The 13,288-nt window shown below is 54.3% G+C and overlaps 1 protein-coding gene across 1 annotated transcript; it reads right to left on the bottom strand.

The window, feature by feature from the left end:
* Positions 1–824: 824 nt before the first annotated feature.
* LOC113205636 (homeobox protein unc-4-like) lies at positions 825–12,766 on the bottom strand. The gene is made up of 5 exons (XM_026421329.2): positions 12,213–12,766; positions 4,588–4,748; positions 2,982–3,167; positions 2,227–2,893; positions 825–1,702 (listed from the first exon to the last, which is right to left on the bottom strand). The coding sequence occupies exons 1-4, from the start codon at positions 12,622–12,624 to the stop codon at positions 2,240–2,242; spliced, it is 1,413 nt and encodes a 470-aa protein (XP_026277114.1). The 5' UTR covers positions 12,625–12,766; the 3' UTR covers positions 825–1,702; positions 2,227–2,239.
* Positions 12,767–13,288: the final 522 nt, after the last annotated feature.

Here is a 13,288-nt window from a genome sequence, read left to right as displayed (position 1 = left end):
TCTCTCTCTCTCTCTCTCTCTCTCTGACCTCGCCGCCTACACTAATGACCTGTAATGCCCCGCACTATCCGCGCTGCCCATCTCCCAATAACTCCAAACATAAACTTTGTGTAATTACATGTGGGCCCTGCATACACGCCTCCCGAGCCCTGGGCCGCTTCGATGTATCGATGCAAATTCATACAGACCCCCCCCCCACCTCTTCTCTTGCTGGCCTGGCGCGGACCAGGCTGGCCCAAAGTGTCGTGTCGAGACGAAATTGTTGAACAAACAGTGCAACGCAAACAAGTTGCTATAGTCTAGTGTGGTCAGCGAATTTTCTAATGTATGTTTCCTCACGAAAATTTGCAGGTACACAGGGGCCGAGGGATTTTTGTAGGTAGGGGCACTGAGCGCTGATCGCTGCAATAACTTATTCTGAAGTGGTCTGAGAAAATTGAAACCATATAAACTCGTAATGGGGACCCTCTGTTTAAAATGTAGTTACTGACTTGTGCGCGGCCCCCGTGCAGATGATGCGTGCGTGCGCGGTGCGTGCGAACGCGCCCCGTCACTACCCGGGGCCCGGCCTGGCCCCCCAGGAGGCGGGCAGCGCGTCTTCTGTAATTGCGAGACTCCCGCCCCGGAATCGGCAGAGAAAGGCAATTCTAGCGTCGCGTAATGATCGTTATTGTTGTTTGCTCATGAATATCAGAGATGAGTTAATTCCCGCAGGATTGCTTGGCTTCTTCTCGGTATGGTGTGTTTGGCCGAGTAATCGCCTGTTCTCTGGCGTGCCGTCGCTGGAGTGGTGGATCACCTTGGGAAATGACTGGTCGGCCGGGTGCAACTTGGAGATCTTCACCTTTATTATCAAACAATAACACTAACTGTTCATCAATATACACTACTCGGCACCTCGGCGCAGCGTAACTGTGGCGCCATATCACAACATGTCTGATAGATATAGATAGGATAATTTGCATCAACTTACACGACAAAAAAAATTCTCTCTCTCAGTAAACAATATTTTCATTTCATGACTAGAATACTTTGTATTTACACATATAATTAAAAGGAACTTAAAAACAGTGCTGTGGCTTACCTAAAGCATGAAGAATAATGCTTTGGAGATCTACAGGGAACAGTAACAATATTCGTTTATTCTTTCAAATTACTTGACTCAAATAAAGTTTAGTGTCGTTAAAAGACGAAGAGTCATTTTCTTATGGAACTTCATGATATGAGCGATGAGTTTCAAAGAATCACCAATCCACCAAGGCAGTGAGACTGCTACAAGTTTGGTTACATGTTTTCAGATGATATGCTAAAATTTAGACCGATATGCTTCAATATTTTTTCCATTTACTGAAAACATAATCTCCACTTGAGAGGATATGCTTGGTGAACAGAGTACATGAATACTAGTATTGTCACCATCTACAGGAGGCAAGCAATATTGCGGCAGAAGACACACAATCTTCTTCACAGTCTTCAGTCTACAGGTCATAGATATTATAAAAATAAGGGTTATTCTTTGAATCTATCATCTTTGATGCTTCTCACTTTCCCCAGTGACACATCAAAAACTTTGAAGGGCTTCGGGTGTTCCAATAAACGGTTCGTCCCCCAGCACATTTATCTTCGGTTGGCGCGACGCTTCAGTTTTGAAGTTCACTTATCACAGATGGAAACGATCAGCGAAGACGATCGTCGTCGAGATCTGGAATCAGAAACAAAGCAAAGACACGCGCCCATTAGACTCGAGACTTTCACCCTCTTGTCCCCCTCCGCAACAGGGGAAGGGAAACTCAGAGACAGAGAGAGGGGTGGCAGGGGGCGGGCCGGGAGGGGAGGAGAAGACGGCAGTCGCGGGGTGGAAGTACAACTGCCGGCGGGCGGGCCCTACTTGAGCGCGACAGTGCTGCGCCCCGCTAAACTTTCACGCCTATCTCGCCCTCGGCATCGAGCGCCTGGGCCCCAGCACAGCCCCCCCTGCCCCCCGACCCGCCCCCGCACAGCCACTAACCGTTTTCCCCGGCAGTGGAAATTATTTCGCAGAGATTGCGGCCAGATCAGCACTTTTGCCCTGGGGCGTCATTAATAGTTAGCGGCGGAGCGTTTGTTTTAATTTCCAGCCACGGAGATAACATCGCTGGAATTTTATTACGGCACCGCCGAGGTTTGGGATGGGAAGACAGTGCGCGGGAAGTTTAAAAGGGGGGAGGAGGGGGGCGCGATGCTCACCTTCTCGCGGCCGTCACGACTCCACGGGCTCCGCGGCGTGGACGAGGCCCTGGCTGATGGTGTGGCCGAGGCCGTGGCCGCGGGACAGCAGCGACTCGATGCTGAAGGGGCTCAGCTTGACGGGGCTGCTCCGCAGGGAGTCCTTGCCGTGCAGGTGGTGGTGGAGGTGGTGGTGATGATGGTTGTTGTTGTTGGCCTCCTCGGTGTTGTTGTTGTTGTTAAGCAGCAGGGGGAGTGGTAGCGGTGGGCTGGCCCCGCTCACGGGCACGGGCTTGGCCACCGACGAGAAGGCCCTGTCCTCGCACAGCGGCGTGCTCGCGGCCTCGGACGGCGACGCGGCCGGCGCCTCGCGCTTGACGTAGTTGATGGGGCCGAGGCCGTGAGGCCCGCTGGCGTGGCCCTGGCCCGACTGCGGCCGGTCGTCGTTACCGCTGTCATCCGGAGCGGCCGTGCTGCTGGACTCGTAGTCCATGCTGTCGTCGTCGCCCACCACGTCGATGTCGCTGCTGTCCTCGTCGCCGGGCACCCCGGGCGCTCCTCCGCCCGCGCCACCCGCCGCGCCGCCCTTCCGCGACCCGTTCCTGCTGCCCACGAAGGACCCCCTGGCCTCCCACTCGCGCCTCAGCGTCTCCAGGTCTACGGTGATGCCCTTCGAGGCCAGCTTTTTCTGCAATGACAGAGAGAAACAAGAAGCGGTCAGTGGAAAGTCCCTCCTCGCACGACAGCAGGACGAGCAGGTTGTTCGGACCACTCACCTGCTGGCGCTGCAGGGCCCGCAGGATCTTCTTCTCGCGCCGGTCCTGCTCCTTGCGCCGCAGCTCCTCCTCCGGGATGGGCTGGCCGCTGCAGGTCTGCGGGTGCGCGTTGTGCGCCGGCCGTCCGGGGCCCTTCTTGGTGTGCTCCTTCTTGCGCCACTTGGCGCGCCGGTTCTGGAACCACACCTGCCGACACAGAGTAAAGCGACGTCGTTGTAGTTACAAGTTCCTTCCTTCCTCCTTCCTTGCTCCCCCTTGCCGGTGGGGTGCTGCTCCTCCTTCTGCCCTGCACCATAAGCAGCGAGACGCCGCCACATGTTGCCTTGTTGCGAGTCTATAACGCAGAGGTAATGGGGTTGGCCGAACTCGGATGGTTCCCCTGGGGCCGCCCCCGCTCCGCCCCGGCAGCCGCCAGCCACCTCACGGCCCCCAGGTCCACGGGAGGGAGGGGGAGAGACAGGGCGAGAGAGAGAGAGAGGGAGAAAGAGAGAGACAGAGAGAGCGAGATCTTTGCGGCTGGAGCGCCACCACCACCACAAGCAGGGGTGCGCGTCGCTCCCTCCCCTGCCTTCCAGGACCCTCCCCTCGCTCCCTCCCCTCCCCATCCCCCTCGCCCTGCTCAGTGCCCGGCTCGCCTGCTCGCTTCGCCGCGCCTCGGATCGCCGAGTCAAAACAGAGTCGCGGATTGACTCTGCCGCGCCCCGCACACCCCGCACACCCCGCCGCCCGCCTCACCCTCCCGCCGCCGCGCACCCCAACGAGCCCCTCAGCGCGGTGCAGGAGGGGGCCGCGACCAGCCGCGACAATCGCATTTCAAATGAATGAAACCCCTAACAACGCAACTGTTACACAATCTCTTTGGCGCGGCGGGGGTGGCGGGTGATACTGCCACCGCTACTATGGTATTTCACGAGCGCGGCCGGCGGTGTGGCCCGCGGGGCTGCAGGTAACCCCCGCTGACCTCCGCCACCCTCCGCCACCCGCACCCTCCCTCCACCGCCAGCCACTTCACGCTCCGCCGCGCGCACCACGGCCGCCGCCTGCATGGCGACCCGGACCACTAAATTTTACCGTTTTATACTCATTTCATTTTTTGAAAGAAGAAAAGGAGCAAAAAAAAATACAAATAAAAATAAACGCGTGCGCGAGCTCCTGCGCGGGGGGAGTAGTTAAACTAACTGCCCGCGCGCCGCCAAAAACTATTATTCTCTCGCGGTCGAAACTTTATAATGGACATGGTGTGTGCCATTTTCTGCAACAGTAGAAGGCCATTTAGCCGACATGTGGGTCACCGGCGTGTTTACAGCGCGAGGGGGTGTGGGTCATGTCCGCGGCCAAAAGCGAGCAGGGACTTCACTTTCCAATTTGCAGCCGGCGACCTCACCGCTCCGGGTATCGCGTAACCCAAACACATGTCCAGGGGGATAATAAACATTTCCACGGAATTCCGTTTCGATTCAAACCGCCTTTTTTCGGGGAAACGAGCGGTTTTGTGCTCCGGCTAATAAAGTCGAGTGATTGACATTACACCCCTGATCCCTTTTCTCGCACGCTTCTGTACAAAAACGAATCAAATAAAAAATTACAATCGTATCGTGTTACTTACCGCCACCCGTGACTCCTTGAGGTCGAGGCGGAGCGCGAGCGCCTCCCGCATGAACACGTCGGGGTAGTGGCTGGCCAGGAAGGCCCGCTCCAGCTCCTCCAGCTGCCAGCTGTTGAAGTTGGTCCTGGAGCGCCGACGCTTGGACGCCTCGTCCTCATCAGCTGTCAAACAAGAGGGAAATCTCCATTACGAACAGAACACTACTTTTGAACAGTTTGGTGCGCTGAGGGACTTCATTAAAATTTGAGCGTTCTGCGATTCTTTCAATAGCAACCGCGGTCCGTGCACACACACACACAATCGGGAGGAGTCTGCGGCTACGTCAGAAACGTACACACCAAGGACCCCGCTTTTGAGACAGCCACAATCAATCACGTTGTGTAATTTGGAGAGATAAGTTGTCAGTCGAGCGGCCAGCCAGCGGAGCCAGCGGAGCAGGCCGTTTGAGGAACAGTTATCATATCGACGCCTTATCGGCGCGAGGAGGGGGAAAAAGGAAAAGTTTTTACATCCCATTACTACACGACGTTCCCTTCCATTCCCATTCATGTCCAAGACGGTAAAAAAAAACAATGTCTGATTTTTCGAGGAAAAGGGGATGACTTTGTGGTAACTTCTTTGGTTGGAGGAAAGCTCCTCAGATTCTCGTTAAAAATGTGGGAATTTCTATCAGATTTTGAGGAGACGCGTGCTCAGAATATGAGTAATAGTCCATACACTGGTAAAACAAGTTTGCGAAATTCGCACACCAACGTGTGAAAGTTACGATTTTGCACATTACATGGTGTTGAAAAGTTGCACACTTGCATGGTGTGCAAATTTTAGACGTTTTGTTAACGTTTAATTTCTGCACACTTGGACACACACAGTTCTGTGCTATCAATAGGAACCACATGGTGTGCAGCGGCTATACTTTTCGGAAGGGTCGAGAGTTTAAACACCAATTGACGTAACCTAGTAAGAAACCACAATGTGTCTGGTACTTGCAGACTTGAACTTAAACATATCAATTGACGTGCAAAATTAAACACTTGTTTTACCAGTGTATTTGTTCACAGAAAACCAAAATTTCCGTCAAAATTAAACAGTCTACATTACAGAAATAATACATAAACTTATTGTATGTTTGCCTAAAATAAAACACAATATTAAAATAACACGCAAAATAGCTGGCAAAAAAGCACAAATAAGAAAATGCGAAAATCTGTGAAGTCCACATCCGAAGGTCAAGGCTCTCTTGGGCACACAAGCTCAGAACCACGCTGGTGTGCGTCAACATGGGATCTTTTGCATCACCCGCCTCCGCCGATCTGTCCAATTACTGACGGGAGCAGGGCGGGGAGTGGCGCGGCGTGGCGGGCTCTCGATAGCCGAGAGCAGCACGCTCTGCAATAAATACGCTAAGGGAGAAATCACGCCCCGAATATCACAAGAAAGTGAGGGCGGCCAGCGGCCACGGAGTCCGTCCGCGGCCTGGCTGCGGGATAATACGGCTCTGCTCGAGAGGAAAATTAAAGACACATTCGTTTGCTGTACATAAATATATATTATCCGATCCGACAATCGTCAAGTATATATAGAGGGAGATATTTACAGATAAACTGGAATGGGGCGGGGCCACGTGGCGCCACGTGGCGGCGGGAGGACGAGACAATCGCAGAGCAAACGGGGGATTCAATTGCACCCGCGGCAAGTAAGTAGCCTCCTCCGCTACGCCCCGGCCGCCACGCCACGCCCCGCCACGCCACGCCCGCACGCGTCGCCCCACCGCGCGCCACGCCGCGGCGCCACGCTCCGCCATTCAGCGGCGCCATGCAGGCAGGCACGCCCCCCCCCCCTCTCCCTCTCTCCTTACCTCTCTCGCTCTCTCTCGGGCCTGAACGGTGACTCCCCCACTCCAAAAACAAAAGACCACCCGCCAGCACACAAACTCTTGGCGCTTTTACACACAGAGAAATATTTTTTACACACGCAGACGTACGCGTGCGCGCGCGCGCACACACACACATGCGCGTGCGTGCACGCACAGTAGGCGGGTTTGATGTGTTGCTTTTATGAGAGCCACACGTACATCATATACAGCCCGTCGCGCCGTCCCGCAATTAGGTAAATACGCTGTGCGACAAGTCGTTAAAATAAATACGAGAAAAGAAATAATTAGAGAGGGGCGTAGAAAAAACATGAAAAAAAAACTTTAAAAAAAGGAAGAAGAGCGATGGCGAGCGAGCTGGCGAGCAGCAGCAACAAGGGCGCATCGCGCGCGACGTCACGCCGGACGCATATGTCCCCCCCATCTCCCCCCCCCCCCTCTTCCCCGTCCAGTTGAGGTTAATTAATCGGGTGTGCTGGCCGGCCGCCTCCTGGTCGACAAGGTATACGACCTCCCGAGGGGGTCATCACAAGTCTGAAATTTCACTCGTGCGGACAAAGCAGCCCCCCTCTCCACCCCTCCACCCTTCTCCCCCACCTCTCTCTCTCTCTCTCTTCCCCTTGTGCGCCGGTGACCGCCTGCTCTGCTGACTGCGCGAAGGGGCGAGAGAGCAGGGATAGGAGGGAGAGAGGGACGGGGAGGGAGAAGAAGGAAAGAAGAGAGAGAGAGAGAGAGAGAGAGAGAGAGAGAGAGAGAGAGAGAGAAGGGTGAAATCGGGGGGGACGAATGGGTAGTAGGGCCCTAATCGGAGAGAGGGAGAGGCAGCGAGGCGGGGGGTGCGAGCATGAGGGACCCGGGGGAACGGAAAAGAATAAAAAGTTTTCCGCAGCGGATGGGGGGGAGGAAATTATCGGTCGGATTTGAGCAGCCGCGACTCGCTCGCGCGACCGAGGAAGAGGAGCAGCAGGCAGACAGTGAGAGATAAGGACAATTTGTTGCGCAGGCTCTCCGCAGGGCAGGCTGTGGGCCGCGGACGGGCTCGCCCCGCCGCCAAGCCCCCGCGCCGCCCCGCTTCAGGCAGGGGTTGGGGGTTATCGACGCATGCACGCGGCGACGGGCGACAGGCCAGGCCCGGGGCCTGCGTCAATTTGTTTCAAGAGAACAATCAGAAATAAAAAGAAGAAAAAAGGGGGAATGGATAAAAAAGAATTGACTGCGATAATTGGAAAACTTATTCGTTATTGGTGGAGTGGGACTTAACACTAGAACGGTTATCATCACGCCGGATGCGAATAAGTGGCCCACTGTGTTACGCACACGATATGCACACAAACACACACACACACACACATCGTCGCGAACAAATTTCAATTTTGTTTAAAGTCAATAATAATTTCGCAGACGAGATGTAATAATAAAAGCGGGTCGAATACCGACAGGACGACGAGCAGCTCGCCATGACGTATTTTTCTTAAGGGCGGCAAAGAGCAGGCGATTGGTAATTACTTGCACCGCTCCCCTCTGCTCGGCCGGGGATCAGACCGCTATTTATTGAACGCCGCGCAACATGCAGGCCCAAAATAATGCAAGCCCGAAGGGGCCGATTGAAATGTTATTATGGCGTCCAGGTGGGGCGGCGGGAGGAGGGGAAGAGGTGTGCCGAGGGGCGAGGGGGCCAGTCCACGACGGCCGGCACCACCGGCCAGCGAGATCGGTAATAACTTTGAGACGCGTTATGCGAGAGAGAGGGCGATGCAATCGCAGCAGGGACGCACACAGGGAAGCAGGGACGACACGTTGAGATCGTAAAGCCGGGCAGCACACGGCGGTGGCGCGGGACACGGGGTGACGAAGGAAACGGCCTTAATTACAATTTCGTCGGCTGAGTACGCCCCTGGGAGGGCGGCGGGCACGCCCCGCGGGCCGGGCATGACCGTCGGACAGTCGGACGGGGGCTGACCGCTCGCTCGCCCGGGCTCCCACCACCCACACCTCCGCGCGCATCTAAGTAAACAATAACAAAGAGTTACGGGGCTCAAAAGCGCGTGACAGCACGGCCCGCAGTCACGCTAGGTCACGCGCCCGGTAGCGCTGCTATAGCATAGTTGCGCGGCGACGGGATTGGAGCGAAAAGCGAAAAAGATGCCGGGGTAAAAAAGAAAAAAAAAAAAAAAAGTCGCTCCTTCACACAAAATTTAAAAAAAAAAAAAAAAAAAAAAAACATAGGGAAGCTAATTCAATTTCGTGAATCAAAATTTCGTCGAAAGGTCTCCAGAATAATTTCCGTTCGTCACAGGAAACAAACGAAATTTCCTAAAAAATATTTATAAAATTGGTTCTACCTGTACGAAGCTATGGAATGAACGCAAGTAAAATGGTAAAATTTTGACAGCTTCGGGTTACACGGGCGCAAATAATTATAGAGAGCGGGCGTAATGCCTCCCTTCCTCCCGCGAGCCGCGCAGGGCGGGGCGGGGCAGGGCAGGCGTGCGGAATTTATGAGGCATGTGTTTTGTACCGAAGTGAGGATGTTACCATATTCCATGCTCCGCCGGCCGGGGTAGGGCGGGGCGCGGAGGTGTTACGGTAATTTTATGTTACTTTATTACCATCGTAGATCCTCATGAGACTTTTTTTTTCTTCCCCGCCGTGTCGTGTTTATACGTGTCGACGTGGTGGGCAGCCCTAGTTTACGACTGGATCGCGTTCCACCTCTCGTCAGAGCGGTACGCCCTGTGCTGCGCCCGCGGGACGACAAGAAGGCCTTATATTCTATCGCGGCCGATTTTCGCCGGTGGGTAAGTCAGTGGCGCTGGCGCAGCTCAGCAGAGATCTGCCCAAGAAAAGAGGAAGCCATCTTAAGGGATTGGCTTCTTCCATTCTCTTGGTGATGTCAGGTAGTGAAGGGGAGGCGTGATCGTGACGTCTCTCTGTCTCTAATTCTCTTGCACAATAGCAAAGCTCCGCCGCTGAGTTTGATAAAAGCGGCGACTGGTGTCCAGCGTCCAGCAGCAGGGGCGCCAGATTGCCACGCGGCTTTGCGTCTCTCTCTCTCTCTCTCTCTCTCTCTCTCTCTCTCTCTCTCTCTCTCTCTCTTTCTTTCTACGGTCACCGAAATGGCTGCCGCGGACTTCATTCAATTACAACCAAAGCGACCGCCACTCCCCGCCACGTCGCGTTGTTATTATTATTATTATTTCACGAAAAGGAATTAGCTTGTCAACCGTGGAAACTAATAACACCGTCAGGTGGACGTGACGGAGCGGCGGCGCCGCGGCGCCATCTAGCGGCCCAACGACAAGCAGGCACGTAACGACAGCGAGCACTACCGAACCACAACCAGGGCGCGAGGGGAGAAAAAAGAATAATCCTTCTCTCTTTCCTGAAAATAAAATTACACCGAAGCTGTGCAAATACTGCAAGTGGTGCAGGGAATATGTTCCAATGCCGCTAAAAAAACACACAGGGTGCAGCGAATGCTCACTCACACGTTGGCTTTTTTACTTTACATTACTAAAACATTAAAAAAAAAAAACACGACTTATCTTCAACAGTTATTGCAGAAATATCCATAATTTTTTGAACATTGTGCACATGTTCTATCAAACCCTAATATTTTCTTTTATTTTTTGGAAAATTCCAAGAACATTCTTTACGGTGCAATTTGGCTCTGGTGCGCGGGGCGACTAATCATCCGGCGACACGCCAAGGGGCCCAAACTCAAATAATCTCCGCATAATGAGGGACGCCTATTTGTGAGGAAAAACTTGCATGTAAATATTCGTGGCGGATGATGGCGTGCCTGCAGGGGGCAGAGGCGCAGCGGGCGCGACTTGGGCAGCAGCAGCACGATGGTCGCGCTTCGTTTACAGCCGAGATTATTTCAAACCTAAAGAAGCAAGTTGAGCCCACCTGTACACCTGATCAAGGGGTTCGCTCCAAACGGTTTACTATTACAACATTTGCCTCGTAACCAATAAAGTTTTGTGCTGTGGTAACTTATCAAGAAATTCTTCAGTATTGCCAGTATTACCAAATGGTTTCCTAGTACCGTAATTACTGGCAAGGCATACTTTTTATCCACTGCCAAATGCGTCTGGGTGCAAATGCATCATCGTGCAAGTTGCAATTTTGAAGTGAGTATAGTGATAGATTTGCACCTGCTGGACAAAATTCTATATTTTGTCACTGTCCAACTAGACCAGCTTCAAAATTTCATTTTGCAAGCTGTGCACACACAAATGCATCCTGCAATGCACTTAAATTCTCCCCTGTCATCCAGTATACAGGGTGGGTGATCCGCGCCGTGGTTTTTTTCTGCTTATACTGTACCGCATTCATGCGTGCGGACGGGTTGCATACTCGCACGGGGCCGTAAGGCGCCGTGGCGAGCGACGATAGGCAAGCCCGCCCGCACGCATGAATCCGGTACAGCATAAGCAGAAAAAAACCACGGCGCCGATCACCCACCCTGTATAACACCGGAGAAATTTCTTTGGACATAGCACAAAACTTAAGAATTCACACACACTCTCACACAAACACAAACGAGTGAGGCTGCGTGCGCATAATGAGACTAAGCGCACGCATCGCCTTGCCAATAGAGGAATCTGCATGTGATTGGGGTGGAAGCGGGGCAGGCGTCGCCCAGGGAGCCGATTGACACACACGAAGGCGGCCGCGGTGCCCGCCGAGGGCAGCCGAAGGCAAAGCAGTCCTTGTTTGTGTTTGTCCCGATCGGGGCGGCGCAAAGTGAAATCGCGCAGGCGAGCCGCGGTGTCAACGCAAGCAAGCGATTGACGCGTAATGATGTTTATATATTTCTCCGGGTGGCGTTGCGTGCCTCACGTGTCTCCCTTCCCTTATTGCTCCCTCTCTCTCTCTCTCTGTCTCTCCCCCTTGTCTCTCCATTTCCACAACATCCTCTCTCACTCGCGCGGCCGTTGCCTCGCGGGGACATTCTCCGGGAGAAAACTACTAGAACGGTTGACGGCCACACCGGCCCGACCAGGCGCGCGACACGCTGCCCGATGGAGTTGTAATCAATGGCCAACGGCCACTGAATTGGACAACACCATCACATCGGCTTCCGTTTGCCTTTCAATAAGGTGGAGAATTGTGAATCATCACCGATGTGCGTCCGCCGTGGAACGCGCGACTCGAGCCGGGACACGAGGTCCACTCAATTTAATATTTATAAGAAAGAGATCGAGAAAATGAATTGAGCCGGAAGGGCTCTAGAAGAGACAGCTAATTTAGTTGCCATGGCTGGGGGAAAATGTAGTGAAACAAAACATTTAAAAGCGTAAGTTTATGTGTTATTATGGTTGGAACAAATGCTTCCCTAGCCATGATCTGCAAAATATCTGAACAAAAATATAAATAAGCGCGCCTTAATTGTTCATACAGCATAAGCCTGCATATTTTGAAATGCGAATTTTCTTTGCGAGAAAAAAACTTAACATGAATTTGTTGTAGTCCCTTACATCATGGCCTGTGAAAATTGTCTAATTTTGCTCTCTTAATGTACATAGCAAAGTAGAAATGGTTCCTGTACGGCCTTAATCCAATTAGCATTGACATATCTTAACGTCAATTGGATTAAGGCCGCACATGAACTATTTTTACATTGCTTTTATATTGAGGTAGTAAACTGAATTTATATATGTCCCATAGACATATGTCCCAGCTACGACAGGTGTCAGGTTGACCGCAAAAGATTCCGACCGACTCCGTGGCAGTGACGGAAACTCACCTCCACCGGGAGACGCGGCCTCGTCGTGCGCCGAGTTGGGCGTCGGGGCGTTGGGCGAGGACCTCGGGTCCTGCCTGTCGAAGGGCCTGACGCCGGGCGGCGAGAGCGGCGGGTGGCCCGGGTGATGGTGGCCCGGGTGCGCAATGGTGCCCGGGTGAGGCTGCGGCTGCGGGATGCCCCGGAGCAACAGCGGCGGCCCCCGTGCGGCAGCGTGGTGCGGCGGCGGGGGCAGCCCGCCCATGGGGCCCGGGCCAAAGGGACCCGCCATGGCGAGCCCGCGGTACGCGTGCAGCAGGCGCGACATCACGTCGGAGCCCGCGAAGTTCACAGCCATGTTGGTGGGCAGGGGTCCGGGGCCGCCGAGGCCGGGGCCGCCCAGGGGCCGCGCGGGGAACATGGGCTCCAGCACCATGTCACGTCCGGCACATCGTCGAGCAGGGCACGTCGGTGAAGGTAATCCTCAATCACATGATCGCACAGACACTGGCACAACACACACACACTCTCTTGGTCCGCGCGAAGCACGCCCGTCCGCCCGCAACGATGGTGGCACCAGAACTAACCTCACTTTCCTCCTTCCAGCGGCGGGCGCGCTGCCGGGCGAGCGCCCCGGCCCCCCACCACCGCCGCCGGCCCCCACTCCCGGCCGGCGCCCGGTGGAGGGGGTGCCCGCCCGCGGCCAACCAAGCCCGCAGTTTGTAAGGGCCGCGCCGATTGGCCGCGCGCGCGCTGCGCAACCCCTCCCCCACCACCCGCCCCTCGCACAGCCTCTCTTTTTGCTGCCCCTTTCCCTCCTCGCGGTGCGCGGAGCGGCTGCCAGCCTGTTCCTCTTCATTTCCAGCAAGGCACCAATGCTTCTTAGTCTACAGAGCTGCTCCTTTTTATTTTTCCCCCCTCCTTGAGTCTCGATTTTTCTACCCCCACGATGAAATTTTTTCCGCGAGCTGACTATGTCCTCTTTTCATTTTGCCAGGAGGCGGTCGTCTCCTTCATATTTTTTCCCTCAGCCTCCCTGGGTCCTGGCAGGCGAATGCGCAGCTGGGCCCCATGACGGTTCGCACCACTCTCGAATAGGG

The sequence above is a fragment of the Frankliniella occidentalis genome, unplaced genomic scaffold (genome assembly GCF_000697945.3).
Source record: "Frankliniella occidentalis isolate FOCC.00 unplaced genomic scaffold, Focc_3.1 Scaffold110, whole genome shotgun sequence".
Classification (NCBI taxonomy): Eukaryota; Metazoa; Arthropoda; class Insecta; order Thysanoptera; family Thripidae; genus Frankliniella; species Frankliniella occidentalis.
Note: the sequence above shows the minus strand (reverse complement) of the source record. Positions and strands in the feature narration are given on the sequence as shown.

Bases quoted from the DNA above. Each gene is read 5' to 3' on its own strand.
- LOC113205636 (XM_026421329.2), bottom strand. From the start codon at position 12,624: ATGGTGCTGGAGCCCATGTTCCCCGCGCGGCCCCTGGGCGGCCCCGGC. The intron at 3,168-4,587 runs GTAAGTAACACG...CTGTGTCGGCAG, and splicing joins TCAAGGAGTCACGGGTGGCG to GTGTGGTTCCAGAACCGGCG. The intron at 2,894-2,981 runs GTGAGTGGTCCG...CTGTCATTGCAG, and splicing joins GGGCCCTGCAGCGCCAGCAG to AAAAAGCTGGCCTCGAAGGG.